This window comes from Oncorhynchus mykiss, chromosome 10 (assembly GCF_013265735.2).
Source record: "Oncorhynchus mykiss isolate Arlee chromosome 10, USDA_OmykA_1.1, whole genome shotgun sequence".
NCBI lineage: Eukaryota > Metazoa > Chordata > Actinopteri > Salmoniformes > Salmonidae > Oncorhynchus > Oncorhynchus mykiss.
Genome location: NC_048574.1, coordinates 51,135,108 through 51,151,042, shown reverse-complemented (window position 1 = coordinate 51,151,042; position 15,935 = coordinate 51,135,108). Strand labels below are relative to the sequence as shown.

General features: G+C 43.6%; 1 protein-coding gene across 1 annotated transcript in view; it reads right to left on the bottom strand.

Moving 5' to 3' along the window:
* Window positions 1-619: 619 nt before the first annotated feature.
* The window catches only part of ubash3ba (ubiquitin associated and SH3 domain containing Ba), a 56,647-nt gene continuing 41,331 nt past the window's right edge, over window positions 620-15,935 (bottom strand). Inside the window, exons 2-13 of the mRNA XM_036933336.1 lie at window positions 13,089-13,142; window positions 12,279-12,465; window positions 11,775-11,973; window positions 8,720-8,889; window positions 8,280-8,488; window positions 7,922-8,066; window positions 7,567-7,687; window positions 7,244-7,459; window positions 6,971-7,115; window positions 3,929-4,035; window positions 1,543-1,652; window positions 620-1,322 (exon numbers count right to left, since the gene is read on the bottom strand). Of these exons, the coding sequence (XP_036789231.1) occupies window positions 1,185-1,322; window positions 1,543-1,652; window positions 3,929-4,035; window positions 6,971-7,115; window positions 7,244-7,459; window positions 7,567-7,687; window positions 7,922-8,066; window positions 8,280-8,488; window positions 8,720-8,889; window positions 11,775-11,973; window positions 12,279-12,465; window positions 13,089-13,142 (1,801 nt within the window). The 3' untranslated portion in view covers window positions 620-1,184. The remainder of the gene's footprint in view (window positions 1,323-1,542; window positions 1,653-3,928; window positions 4,036-6,970; window positions 7,116-7,243; window positions 7,460-7,566; window positions 7,688-7,921; window positions 8,067-8,279; window positions 8,489-8,719; window positions 8,890-11,774; window positions 11,974-12,278; window positions 12,466-13,088; window positions 13,143-15,935) is intronic.

Genomic DNA, 15,935 nt, shown 5'->3' with positions numbered 1-15,935 from the left:
GCCTGTAATCAAACCCACAAATGCTGATGCTCCAGATACTCAACTAGTCTAAAGGCGGCCAGTTTTATTGCTTCTTTAACCAGAACAACAGTGTTCAGCTAACATAATTGCAAAAGGGTTTTCTAATGATCAATTAGGCTTTTAAAATTATAAACTTGGATTAGCTAACACAACGTGCCATTGGAACACAGGAGTGATGGTTGCTGATAATGAGCCTCTGTTTGCCTATGTAGATATTCCATAAAAAAAATATGCCGTTTCCAGCTACAATAGTCATTTACAACATTAACAAGGTCCACACTGTATTTCTGATCAATCTGATGTTATTTTAAATGGGGGAAAATGTTCTGCTTTTCTTTCAAAAACATCAACATTTCTAAGTGACCCCAAACTTTAGAACGGTAGTGTTTATATATATATATATATCTCAATGCTGCAATATACACTGATTGTACAACATATTAGGAACACCTGCTCTTTCCATGACATAAACTGACCAGGTGAATCCAGGTGAAAGCTATGATCCTTTATTGATGACACCTGTTAAATCCACTTCAATCAGTGTAGACGAAGGAGAGAACACAGGTTAAAGAAGGAGTTTTAAGCCTTGAGACATGGATTATGTATGTGTGCCATTCAGAGGGTGAATGGGCAAGACAAAATATTGAAGTGCTTTTGAACGAGGTATGGTAGCAAGTGCCAGGCGCACCGGTTTGAGTGTGTAAAGAACTGCAACGCTGCTGGGTTTTTCATGCTCAATAGTTTGCCGTGTGTATCAACAATTGGTCCACCAGCCAAAGAACATCCAGCCAACTTGACAACTGTGGGAAGCATAGGAATCAACATGGGCAACATCCCTGTGGAACGCTTTCAATATCCACGCCTCAACGAATTGAGGCTGTTCAACTCAATATTAGGAAGGCATTCCTAATGTTTTGTACCCTCAGTGTATATAGACTCATTCAATGAGTGTGTTTACACAGCATATGCGATGGAAGGCGGGGCATTTTTGGTCTGGTTTTGATAGCGGTGTGTGTGTGTGTGTGTGTGTGTGTGTGTGTGTGTGTATGTTTACCGCGCTAGTTAGATAGCAGAGGAAATGTTTGCTTTGCGTTGGCTGCATCCGTCTTAGCTCAGCAGTGTCTCTCTGGGCTGCTGGGAGGTGGGGGCGGGGCAGGAATTCCTCAGTCCTGCTGTAGCGTCTCCCTCCAATTGAAGCTGTGATTGGGCCCGTGGGTCAATGGAAGGATGGGCGGGTCCACCAGCTGCCACACCCCTGTCTCCCCCATCTCCTCAGCCGCACAGAAACCTAGGTAAGGAATCTATACAGGGAGAGAAGGAGAGATGGATGCGTATTGAGGGACAAACTGGTGTCATTAGAGAAGTGTGCGGGGGGGTGGGGAGGCAGAGAGAGAAAGGAGGCAGAGAGAAAGGGATAAAGAGGGAGAAAACGAGATACATTAGAAGGGAGAGAGCAAAAGAAAGCGAGATAGAAAGCAAGATATAGCAGATCAAGAGATGTCCTAAAGAAAGCATGCTGACCTTTCTGACCACTTGTACAAAGTCCTTGGCGTTCTGTGGGCTGAGGCCCTGCATCTGGCGAGTACATGCCTCCAGGGAGGAAGCATGGGCCACAATCAGCACAGTGTTTCCTGTGTGAGACCAGAGGTTACATACGTTTACATTTTTTGTCATTTAGCAGACATTCTTATCCAGAGCGACTTACAAGAGCAATTTGGGTTAAGTGCCTTGCTCAAGGGCACATCAACAGGTTTTTCACCTAGTCGGCTCGCGGATTCAAACCTTTAAATTATTGGTCCAACGCTCTTAACCGCTAGGCTACCTACCACACATAACATGACTTACTTACAGTACATATCTACTTATTCACACTAACTCACAAATACCATCACTTAAAGTACATGGACCAGTGGAGGCTTCTCAGAAGAGGAAGGGGAGGACCATCCTAATCAGTGAATTTCAGAAATAGATACAATTATATTCACTTCACCAAGTACCTGATTAAAACACACTGTTTTGCAATGAAGGTCTATAGTAGTCTCAACAGCACCCTCTAGGGTAGCACCATGGTGTAGCCGGATGACAGCTATTTTCCATCCTCCTCTGGCTAAATTTATTTCAATACAAAACCTAGGAGGCTCGTGCTCCTCAACCCCTTCCATAGACCTACATGGTAATCATGACGACTTTCGGCGCACGTCCTCAAACCAATCAAAGCTTTTGCAGTATGAACTGACATGTTGTTCATCCAATTAAAGAATTAGAGAATGAACCGAGTACTACGCATGTGTGATTTAGAAGCTTGGTGAGTTGGTGACATTGTTGGTTAGATTGAGATTAGCATAGTGAATAGTTAAGCGTTTTTAAGATATTCAATTCAAATGAGTTTCTTCAAACTACAGGACACGAAGGTAAAGTATATATTGTTTTCTTGGTTTTATAACTATTTTTGTGTTGCGTTAGTGCCGTTTATAAAAAATAAAAAAAAAGAGTGCAGTTCTCTCTGCTAGAATTGCTGCTAACGCTCACAAACAATGTAGTGGATTTTTTGTTGAGGAACCCTCATTGCCCACATCAGATGTTACGATGCTTTATTTGCTGAGCATATGGAAGTTTCTACTGTCTTCTTCTTTGATCATCTTCTTTGAGACAAAATCCATTCAGAATGATTAGACAGCTTCCATCGCATAATCCATTAAAAGTGAGATTAAAAGAAAGGTTGACGCAGAGCATTTTGGCACATGGCAAATCAGCTGTCGCTCGCAGTTGTTAGCTGTGAATACAAATAGCCAATACAATTCCATTACAGAAGCGCCATCATAGGTTTGTGCAACAAGTTTCTCCATGAAGTTAAACTCTGACTTTGTTCATTCTGAGATGTCCAACAGACTGCGCACCTTGCTCATTTGACACAAAAGTACCCCAAGAAATGCTCCTGAATAAAGCCCTGATCATCCACATACGCAACTGAGAGCGACAGCTGATGTCTGTGGTTTCATCCATTTGCCATGTGACAAAATGCGCTGTCAACCTCTTAAATGGATGGAAGCTATCAAATCATTTTGAATTGATTTCGGCATCAAAGAGAAAGACAGTAGAAACTTCCATATGCTTAGCAAGTAAAGCATCGTCACTTGTTGCCCAAACCTAGGATGGCGCTTATGTAATGGAATTTATTGGCTATTTGTATTCACAGCCTGGTCCCCTCCTGTTCCCTGATTAAGAGGGGATGACCACTCCGTTACCAGTGTCAACTCTCTTCTGACATGAACTGAAGCCATGTCTCATGGATGCACTGACTGTTTCCTGTCCAAGCATTGTGAGTAGGCCTGTCAATGTTCTCTCATTACTGTATGTAGAGTCAATCACATTCACAAACACAATCCCATTATTACACATCAATGTGATTTTAATCCTTGCTTGGACTAACTCATTCTTAGCTATTTTGTACTGCACTGAAGCCTTTGAACACACCTCATACCCACATTCAATCCCTTCCCAACACTGTAAGTGGCCCTCTCATTCCCATTCCCCATAATATTTCATTATAAATGTCTTTATTAAATGTATTTGGTTCAAATCATTTTTGAAACACCGTCTTCTTCGTGTGGTCTGTGACTATACCGTGGTTCTCTTATACTACTCCATTTTTGAAGTTACCAGCCTCCATTGATCAACTCAAGAGTTTAGGAGTTAATCAGCACTTTCGAGGGGATCATCCCGAGCGATTAGTTGCACAGATTTGCTAATCTTGACCACATCATGAGTAGTTGTTTAGGATGCAGGATGATTTGTAGATCAGGGATTCTGCACAGAGCCTTGCTCAAGCCCATCCTCTGGAACACTCTGAATATGTAGCATAGTGTTACTTCACAGTGACTGTCTAGTCTGCTTTGGTCCTCCTTACCCAGGTTTTTGCACTCTGTCAGAATCTCCCTGGTGACCTGGAAGCTCCGGCTGATGTAGGCGTCATAGGACTCTGACACGCCAAGCTTGCTGATGGGAATATGAGGTCTGGAAGAGAAGGAGAGAAGAATCTGTTAGTTACACTGAGCCCTGTCCTCTGTAGCTCAGTTAGTAGAACATGACGCTTGCAACGCCAGGATAGTGGGTTAGATTCCCGGGACCACCGTACGTAAAATGTATGCAAGCATGACTATGTCACTTTGGATAAAAAGCATTTGCTAAATTACATATTCAGAAAATCCTGTATAAATGTTTTATTGCTGGCTATTTTCTGTTTACAATGTATTTTCACCTGACTGCAACACTTACCAAAGAGCTGCAGTTAGTTTCAGAATGGGTAGCAAGGAATTAGTTAGTCCTAAATATTTCCAAAACTAAAGGCATTGTATTTGGGACAAATAATTCACTAAACCCTGTATCTCAACGTCTCGTAATGAATAATGTGGAAATTGAGCAAGTTGAGGTGCTTGGTGTAACCCTGGTTTGTAAAATGGTCAAAACATATTGATACAACAGAAGCTATGATGGGGAGAAGTCTGTCCATAATGAAGCGCTGCTCTGCCTTCTTAACAACACCATCAACAAGGCAGGTCCTACAGGCCCTGGTTTTGTTGCACCTGGACTACTGTTCAGTAGTGTGGTCAGGTGCCACAAAGGGGGACTTGGGAAAATTGCAGTTGGCTCAGAACATGGCGGCACGGCTGGCCCGTAAAAGTACATGGAGAGCAAACATTAACGACGTGCATGTCAATCTCTCTTGGCTCAAAGTGGAAGAGAGATTGACTTCATCATTACTTGTTTTTGTAAGAGATTGACAAGCTGAATGTACCGAGCTGTCTGTTTAAAATTCTAGCATACAGCTCGGACACCCACGCATACCACACAAGACATGCCACCAGAGGTCTCTTCACAGTCCCCAAGTCCAGAACCGAATATGGAAGGCCATAGAGCCATGACTACATGGAACTCTATTCCACATCAGGTAACTGATGCAAGCAGTAGAATCAGATATAATAAGCAGGTGAAAACACGCACAAAGGTAGACACATGCATTCGCACACATTGTGTGTATGGGGGTATTACATTTTTGGAGGGTTGTGGATATGTGGTGGTGAAGGGATGTTACAGTGAGGGAAAAAAGTATTTGATCCCCTGCTGATTTTCTACGTTTTCCCACTGACAAAGAAATTATCAATCCATAATTTTAATGGTAGGTTTATTTGAACAGTGAGAGACAGAATAACAACAACATAAATCCAGAAAAACGCATGTCAAAAATGTTATAAATTGATTAGCATTTTAATGAGGGAAATAAGTATTTGACCCCCTCTTAATCAGAAAGATTTCTGGCTCCCAGGTGTCTTTTATACAGGTAACAAGGTGAGATTAGGAGCACACTCTTAAAGGGAGTGCTCCTAATCTCAGTTTGTTACCTGTATAAACGACACCTGTCCACAGAAGCAATCAATCAATCAGATTCCAAACTCTCCACCATGGCCAAGACCAAAGAGCTCTCCAAGGATGTCAGGGACAAGATTGTAGACCTACACAAGGCTGGAATGGGCTACGAGACCATCGCCAAGCAGCTTGGTGAGAAGGTGACAACAGATTATTCGGAAATGGAAGAAACACAAAAGAACTGTCAATCTCCCTCGGCCTGGGGCTCCATGCAAGATCTCACCTCGTGGAGTTGCAATGGTCATGAGAACGGTGATGAATCAGCCCAGAACTACACGGGATGTCAATGATCTCAAGGCAGCTGGGACCATAGTCACCGAGAAAACAATTGGTAACACACTACACCGTGAAGGACTGAAATCCTGCAGACCCCGCAAGGTCCCCCTGCTCAAGAAAGCACATATACATGCCCGTCTGAAGTTTGCCAATGAACATCTGAATGATTCAGAGGACAACTGGGTGAAAGTGTTGTGGTCAGATGAGACCAAAATGGAGCTTTTGGCATCAACTCAACTCGCCATGTTTGGAGGAGGAGGAATGCTGCCTATGACCCCAATAACACCACCCCCACCGTCAAACATGGAGGTGGGAACATTATGCTTTGGGGGTGTTTTTCTGCTAAGGGGACAGGACAACTTCACTGCATCAAAGGGACGATGGATGAGGCCATGTACCGTCAAATCTTGGGTGAGAACCTCCTTCCCTCAGCCAGGGCATTGAAAATGGGTCGTGGATGGGTATTCCAGCATGACAATGACCCAAAACACACGGCCAAGGCAACAAAGGAATGGCTCAAGAAGAAGCATGGCCTAGCCAGTCAAAAGACCTTAATCCCATCGAACATCTGTGGAGGGAGCTGAAGGTACGAGTTGCCAAACGTCAGTCTCGAAACCTTCATGACTTGGAAAAGATCTGCAAAGAGGAGTGGGACAAAATCCCTCCTGAGATGTGTGCAAACCTGGTGGCCAACTACAAGAAACGTCTGACCTCTGATTGCCAACAAGGGTTTTGCCACCAAGTACTAAGTAATGTTTTGCAGAGGGGTCAAATATTTATTTCCCTCATTAAAATGCAAATCATTTTATAACATTTTTGACATGTGTTTTTCTGGATTTTTTTGTTGATATTCTGTCTCTCACTGTTCAAATAAACCTACCATTAAAATTATAGACTGATCATTTCTTTGTCAGTGGGCAAACGTGAAAAATCAGCAGGGGATCAAATACTTTTTTCACCTCACTGTATATGATGTACTATTTTTACATGGCCTTTAGATTGCAGGCCTGCGTAAGAGTAAAGCAAAAAAACTGGTTAGGAACTGCCCTGAATCAGCCGTTATGGGGAGCCTAGCTGTGTGGAGAAGGCACTTTTTGTTTCCTTAAGTGTCCTTGCATCAACAACCTTTGAAATGTTTGAATCCTTTATGATACCATGTTATTTGTGGATTCAAATAAAGTATTTCAGGTGTGTGTGTGTGTATGTATGTAAGTTCTGAGGTACTGTATTCAAACTAGGTGTACTGTACCTGTAGGTTGTGTCCACACTCAGGCTAGCAGCAGCCATGTCAGTGGGAGGAATCCAGGCAGGGAGAGAGGTGCCAGACACCCACTTGGTCCACTCAAACAGACCAGGCTCTATACGGATCTTAGTCTTCCCCTCCTGCTGCAAGCCTGTGGAATAGAATAGAATAAAACAGAATTGAATACAATAGAATAGTTTATTGTAATCCGAGGAGGAAATTCTTTGTTCATCAGGCTGATGATTGTGGTGGATGGTTATGATATTGATCAGGACATACCTCTGAGGATGTTGTGGGCAGTCTGGACACAGCGCAGCGAGGGAGAACAGTAGACAAAATCTATCACCGCTTGGCTCTCCAACAGAGCTTCACCCACAAGGCGGGCCTGAGTGGAACCGAATACTGTGATTGGACAGTCTTTGTCGTAGTCTCGGAAGCCTCCACTTCTCGTTGGCAAACTAGACGGCATGTTGAGGTTGGAGCGAACATATCGGCCTAGAGTCATGAACGTAAAATAGGAGGCAGACTGATTATCATAATAGAGTAGGTACATTAGTACTACAGTAAAGCATATCTACTATTCAATCCAATCTCCTACTGACCTTTAGCATCAAAGCACTGAGTGATCCAGTGTTTCCCAAACACTACATCCATCCTCTCACCATGGCGACACACAAACAGACTCCTCTTGGGAAGACATGACTGAGTAGTGGGCCTCAGCATCTGGAGAACACAGTTTCATTACACACCGTTCATACATACTGTTAATAGCCATTATTAAGTACTATTATTCAATCATGTCTGTGCATAAACATTTGAATTCTTATTCAGAGTAGAATAAGCAAGGTTGTACAGCCTTTAGTAACCTAAAAAATGTATTGTGAAAAAAAATATATATATAGATATATCAAAAATGTGTTACATTTTGTGGCAAATCATTCAGTGTAACACGACTACCTGGACAGGTGGACAGAGGACAGTGAGGCTGGATGGATCTCCAGGGTCGTCAAGAAAAATTCCGTCCAGCTGTCCATCAAATAACAGGCCGCCCACTGCACCCCCAGTGTTGGACGGGGAGGCTGGGTTGCTGAAAGAGTGAGATCTGGGGAACAGATATACAGAATCAGGAAATTAACTTGAACCTAAACCATATCAAAAGTAACAACCCTCTTTTAAAATTGCTACGTTTTGGAGCAGCAAAACAGCAAGCAGATAGGAAAGGGGACAACTCTACTGCATTAAAAACTCACTTATTTACAGAATCACAGCCATAGCAAATCTCTACCCATTGAGTATGAAGCCTTCCTCTACTTACCCATGGAAGACCCAGGTGTCACACTCATCTGCCCGCCTGACATAGTTCTCAGGCAGCAGTCCAGGTAGCCCAGTGCCCAGAGAGGTGCCATAGACCCAGCCCTCGCTGGCACTACCCTGTTCCACAGGGGTCATGAAGATAAAGTCGCCAGGCGCCAGCTCTAGCTCGTCCTCATTCTGGGGCACGTATGGGTACATCACACGCAGCGTCTGGGGGGGGGGGGGGGGGGGGGGGGGGGGGGGTCAAATCTAAATTGCATTTAAAAATACACTTTACAGTAAAACAATACGACAATACAGTGAAACAATACAGCTAGACTAAAGTAAGAGAGATATATAAAAAGGAAAACAAGAGATCAGTAATAAAGACAAAAAAGAGAGATGAATAACACATAGACCACAACCCGGTCAGAGTAAGGCAGATTGGGGGGGCTGGTGTACCTCGTGGTTGGCAAATCGGATGTCCCGGGAGAAGAGAACGGCCAGCCAATCGCAGCCCAGCGACACGTCCACTCCCTTGGCCAGCTTCTCCAAGGCAGCCAGGTGATTGGTCTGGAAGTGGTAGGCCAGGGTCACATGGAGCTGCTTCTTATGGGGCTCCACGTGCACATCTGAGTTACGGATGGAGAGAAACAGGAGCATTATAGACACCATTTATATATTTACAGCTATATGGTAATTTATTTTTGAAAGTTTGATAATTGGAGAGAGACAGAAACAGAAAAGACCAAGTCCATATTATGGCGAGAAGAGCTCAAATAAGCAAAGAGAAACAACAGTCCATCAATACTTAAAAGACATGAAGGTCAGTCAATGCAGAACATTTCAAAAACTTCAAGTGCAGTTGCAAAAACCATCAAGCGATATGAGGCCGTCATGGGGACCGCCACAGGAAAGGAAGACCCAGAGTAACCTCTGCTGCAGAGGATAAGTTCATTAGAGTTACCAGCCTCAGAAATGAGCAATTAACTGCACCTCAGATTGCAGCCCAAATAAATGCTTCAGAGTTCAAGTAACAGACGCATCTCAACAACAACTGTTCAGAGGAGTCTGCATGAATCATGCCTTCATGGTCGAATTGCTGCAAAGAAACCACTACTAAAGGACACCAATAATAAGAAGAGACTTGATTGGGCCAAGAAACACGATCAATGGATATTAGACCGGTGGAAATTCATCTGAGTCACTGGCTTACTGGTGCTCTTCCATGCCATCCCTAGGAGGGGTGATTCACTTGAGTGGGTTGAGTCACTGACGTGATCTTCCTGTCCGGGTTGGCACCCCCCCCCTGGGTTGTGCCATGGGAGATCTTTGTGGGCTATACTCGGCCTTGTTTCAGGATGGTAAGTTGGTGGTTGGAGATATCCCTCTAGTGGTGTGGGGGCTGTACTTTGGCAAAGTGGGTGGGGTTATATCCTGCGTGTTTGGCCCTATCTGGGGGTATCGTCGGACGGGGAACAGTCTCCCCCGACCCCTCCTGTCTCAGCCTCCAGTATTCATGCTGCAATAGTTTGTGTGTCGGGGGGCTAGGGTCAGTCTTATATCTGGAGTACTTCTCCTGTCTTATCCGGTGTCCTGTGTGAATTTAAGTATGCTCTCTCTAATTCTCTCTCTCGGAGGACATGAGCCCTAGGACCATGCCTCGGGACTACCTGGCCTGATGACTCCTTGCTGTCCCCAGTCCACCTGGTTGCGCTGCTGCTCCAGTTTCAACTGTTCTGCCTGCGGCTATGGAACCCTGACCTGTTCACCGGACGTGCTACCTGTCCTAGACCTGCTGCTCTACCTGCGGTAGATACTCTGAATGATCGGCTATGAAAAGCCAACTGACATTTACTCCTGAGGTGCTGACTTGTTGCACCCTCTACAACCACTGTGATTATTATTTGACCCTGCTGGTCATCTATGAACATTTGAACATCTTGGCCATGTTCCGTTATAATCTCCACCCGGCACAGCCAGAAGAGGACTGGCCACCCCTCATAGCCTGGTTCCTCTCTGGGTTTCTTCCTAGGTTCTGGCCTTTCTAGGGAGTTTTTCCTAGCCACCGTGCTTCTACACCTGCATTGCTTGATGTTTGGGGTTTTAGGCTGGGTTTCTGTACAGAACTTTGTGACATCAGCTGATGTAAGAAGGGCTTTATAAATACATTTGATTGAGGAGTCCAAATGGAAGATTTTTGGTTCCAACCGTCGTGTCTTCATGAGACAGTAGGTAAACGGATGATCTCCGCATGTGTGATTCCCACCGTGAAGCATGGAGGAAGATGTGTGATGTTGCTTTGCTGGTGACACCGTCTGTGATTTATTTAGAATTCAAGGCACACTTAACCAGCATGGCTACCACAGCATTCTGCAGCGATATGCCATCCCATCGGGTTTGCGCTTAGTGGGACTATCATTTGTTTTTCAACAGGACAATGACCCAACACACCTCCAGGCTCTGTAAGGGCTATTTGACCAAGAAGGAGAGTGATGCAGTGCTGCATCAGATGACCTGGCCTCCACAATCACCTGACCTCAACCCGATTGCGATGTTTTGGGATGAGTTAGACCGCAGAGTGAAGGAAAAGCAGCCAACAAGTGCTCAGCACATGTGGGAACTCCTTCAATACTGTTGGAAAAGCATTCCAGATGAAACTGGCTAATGCCAAGTGTGTGCAAAGCTGTCATCAAGCCAAAGGGTGGCTACTTTGAAGAATCTAAAATATTTTGATTTGTTTAACACTTTTTGGATTACCACATGATTCCATATGCGTTATTTCATAGTTTTTGATGTCTTCCCTATTGTTCTCAATGTAGAAAATATTACAAATAAAGAAAAACCCTTGAATGAGTAGGTGTGTCCAAACTTTTGACTGGTACTGTACACAAAATAACTATCTATAGACAACAGGTCAAACGAAATTAAGTGCAGCTAAATTTGCAGTCTTTCCAGCTTCAGTTTGAAGGGATTGTGTTAGCTGTGTTGTTGGCTAGCTCTCGAACAACAGTGTCCTGAGCACATCGTCTATGGCAGGTGAAATCTCGCATCATTAGGCCATTGATATGGATGTAGCCAAATAAATACCACTAGAAAACAGCTTAAACAAATGCAAATGCAGCTACTATGTTGTTTTTCTGGTTGCACTGTTTGACCTGACTGTAACTTAGCTGTAGTTGGCTAGCTAGCAAGCAAAGGATAAGAATGTTGCCAGCATGGTAATGGAACATTTAGAACGATCGATTGGGTCGCGTCCATAGATACAGAACAAAAAGACTGAACGATTGGGTCGTGTCTCTGGCAACCGAAACGATAGAACTAACGACCAGCCGGCTTGGGTAGCAACCCTAGATGTGTGTCGGAACTTGTGGAAGGATGAAACAGTGTGAATAAATGAATCAAAATACAATTTTCATTATTTGACTATGTTGGTAACCCGTTGCATGTCCTCCAAACACCTGCTTCTCGGACAGTATCATTTAAACGTATTGTCCAATACATAGGTCCAATATACCTGCTTTAGTAGCCGCCTCCGTAGCAAAGTCAGCGGCAAAGTCCTTGAGCACTTCTGCCACCTGCTCCTCCACAAAGAGGCCTATGAAGTTGGAGGAGGTGTAGAGCTCCAGGGGGAGAGGGTTAGGGAAACGACCCCTCCATGACCCCACTGTAGCCTGTAGGGCCTCACTCAGGGCCTCCACCTTACCGTCCGCACACTGGAGAGAGAGGGTGACTGAGTTAGTTACATGTACAGTATAGTACAGACAGAGACGCAACTCTGTACACAGTGCTGCATAACACAGAGATTGCACAGATACAGAGCAACGACAGCTGAGTCAAAACCCAGCTAGCAGCGTATACATGCACCATGGCACATTACACAGTAAAACAATGCCAAGAATCCAGGTCAAAGAAACCCAGCCAAGACGTGCAGTCACTGCCAGTACTGACGACAAACAGTCTCACGGTTTGTCCTGAAACAGACAAACAAGGGTCCCCCATTGGTCAGGGCAGTACTCACCATGAAGAACTGGCAGAGGGTGATGTGAGGGAAGATGTTGTGGGCCTTGTTCTTGCCGCAGGTGACCCGTGACTGCTGCCAGAAAGTGCTGAGCTGGTGGAGCAGGGGGCCGCTGGGGCGCAGGTACAACACATACTCCCTGGGGAGAGGGTCGTCCAGAAATGGGTCGTCCACATGAGAGAACAACCTTGGGCGAGGATAAGGGTAGGTGAGGAGAAGGAGAGGGGGAGGCGAGGAGGGATGGCAGGAGGGTCAGTACACAGGGCAAATTCAAAAAGTCTCAGAGTGGAAGCACTGATTTAAGATCAGTCTTGCCTTTCAGGTCACAACGAATATGACTATATGGGCGAGCGTGGGGGGCCCGATCCTAGATCAGCATTCATACACAAAGATGCCTTTGAAATATGAGCCTAGGGAACTGGATGTGGGCTACACCCTCAACCAACAACACGAGTCATGTCTTTATAATGAAGTGTCTGTCAAAATAGCTTTTCACTTGACACTACAGTATATTTCATTACTCTACAGTATATTTGTTCATATAACAACAAAAAACATATTTTTTCCATTTTATAAAGCGGCACTGTGCAATAATAAAAAGAGTGTGGGGTGAGTGAGTGGTGCATGTTTGTTCCATCACCAGCAGCTAGCAACAGGGTTTGCAGTAACAGAGTTACAGCGATGTCCTCATACAGTCTATGGACAGATGTCCTTAAATGTGATCCGCTTGAATGATTACCACCTCTAACCAGGCCTTCACTATTAAGTCAGGAAGAAGTAAGTAAGGGTGTGTGTGTGTTCAATACCCACCAATCACAGGCTGCCTGCACATTTTTGCCTCCCGTAGACACCAGAGCTTTTAGCCTGCAGAAAGAGAAAGACAGAGAGATGATCAGCAGAGTGTCAAAATCAAGTGTCTTTTCCAGAGGATGTTTTACTAGAACTTAGTTTATTGGAACTTGTTCAAGAGTTTTGTATTATTACCATGTATCCCTGTACCACAGTACCCAGCACTGTACCACAGCGAAAAAGGTATCCAAGTGTGCAGGCCTTGCAGTAGGTATGGCTATAGTTTGCATTTTATATGGCTCTAAATGTCATGATACAGTACAACCACAGTCGGCAAAGTCAACTTCTGTTCATTTGCTTTGGAGAGAGTTTAAATTAAGATGTGAAAACAGGGCTTATTAAGGGTTAAATAAATGACTGCTAATGCATGCTAAACACAAGCTACAGTGTTCATTCTTATCACGCGCTAGGGAGGGGGGCGATATCACACGCTAGTTCCTCTTACACTTTATTAGTCATTAAGAAAAACTGTGGCCACTGACCATCTTTAGATCAGCAAAGCCACTGTCCTCACGTCACACGGTTGGAGTGGATGATATTCAGTCGACTGTAATCAATAGCTCCTTACACAACTCTTAACAGACAGGCTTCAATAACACACTTTCCGTGGCAAGATTGAGCGGGTAAAATAGCTATAGCGTTTGACAACATGTATGTTTGTTTGTGTCTTTATGGACGATGTGTATCCATGCGTGTCCGTGTCAGAGAGAGAAGAGTCATTGTGTGCAGTGATAAAAGGCAGCAGCTGCAGATGTATTTTTCTTGTGGAAATTAATGATTGAATATGTGAAGAAAATGCAAATGAGTTACTGCTGGGAAATGAGAAAAACATCAGCTAAAACTAAAGTGGGGAGAAAGTCACTGAGTTCAATTAGAAACATTATTACCTACATTTGATACCATCTATGAAGCTACGGTATAAAAAGCTAGCTAATTGTGCCATTTCCCAAAGCCAGTCAGCTAACATCTATGGGATTTTTTTTTACTCTGAGTGAGAAAGAGCTAATGACATTACAGTTAATGAGAGCTTCTCAGATTATAATTAGCGTCTTTTTATAAAACCTCTAAAATCACATGTTCACACTCACAGTAACTCTGTAGGGACTAGAATACCTGCTATGATGATCAGAGACTGTGCCAGGCAGTGCCAGCTGCCACATAACTCAAAGGACTACATATTAACCCAGAATACAAACTGACAACTGGACTACAACTCGGAGGACTTCATTACCCAGAATCCCCACTGACTACGGCACTGGGGATGGTAATTAACTGTGAGCCACATGGACAGAGTTAAGTGGATGGACTCTTATTGACACACACTCCCTCTCAGTGTGACACTGTTCTATGTCACATTGTTTCACACCCACCCCAGTCAGCCTGTCCTCAATGTGTCATTTGTACCTGTGAAGGATCTATATTCACACACACACGGACACCTGCACGCACGAATAAACAATTCAAGTGAATGACACAGATGAGAACTTTTACACACCGTCACACACGTTCGGACGCAACATACAACACCACACTGTCTCTCTGACTTGAGCTGAGAATAGCAAAAGCCCTAGTTTATTTCAGATGACAATAGAACACCATTTGTGTGATGTAATCACAAAAAGGGCCATTGACCAATTCCTTTTCCTGGTTCTTCTCAAGGTTACTTCACTTCCTGCTTCTCTTTCACAGGCTACTTACTGGTCACTTTAATAATGTTTTCATATTTTGCATTACTCATCTCATATGTATACACTATATTCTATCATATTCTACGGTATCTTAGTCTATGCCGCTCTGACATTGCTCATCCAAATATGTATACATTCTTAATTCAATTCCTTTACTTTAGATTGTGCCTATTGTTAGATATTACTTGTTAGATATTACTGTTGGAGCTAGAAGAACAAGCACACCCGCAATAACATCTGCTAAACAAGTGTATGTGACAAATAAAATGTTATTTGATGAACTGTATGCATTTCATTTCCGTTAGCAGTAAAGACTATCAAAAGTACTCGTGACTATCACCATCAGTGAATGCGGAACAAACATTGTAAGAAGCACCACACAGACTAAAATGTACTGTCTTTTTCCCCCATTTCTGTTAGCAGCATAGAAACAACTGAGAAGACTAGTCTACCAATCACCCTGTTTGTGACTCTGCTCTCTTACTTTGCATGTCTCATGATCTCACCATCTGTCTGTGAATGAGTTAAGTTTGAAGTTGTATTCGTCACATGCAAAATAACAGTGAAATGCTTAACTTGCAAGCCCTTCAACAGTGCAGCATTCTATATCAAAATAGTATTAAAAAAAACAAAACAAGTCACACAAAAATGACAGGTTGATGTAAGCTATATACAGGGTCAGTGCCAGTACCACGTTTACAATGTGCATACTGGAGTAGTTGAGGTAGATACAATGCCTTCATAAACTATTCATACCCCTTTACTTATTCCACAAGTAGTTGTGTTTTTAGAAATAATGTCTGCAAATGTATTGAAAGTGAAATACAAAATTACATCATCATTCAGACCCCTGAGTTAATACTTTGTAGAAGCACCGTTGGCAGCGATTACAGCTGTGAATCTTTCTGGGTACGTCTAAGAAAGTTACACACCTGACTGTGCAACATTTGACCATGATGCTTTTCAAAATTCTTCAAGCTCTGTCAAATTGGTTGTTTATCATTGTTAGACAACCATTTGCAGGTATTCATAGATTCAAGTCAAAACTGTAACTCGGACACTCAGGGACATTCACCATCTTCTTGGTAAGCAACTCCAGTGTAGATTTGCCCTAGTGTTT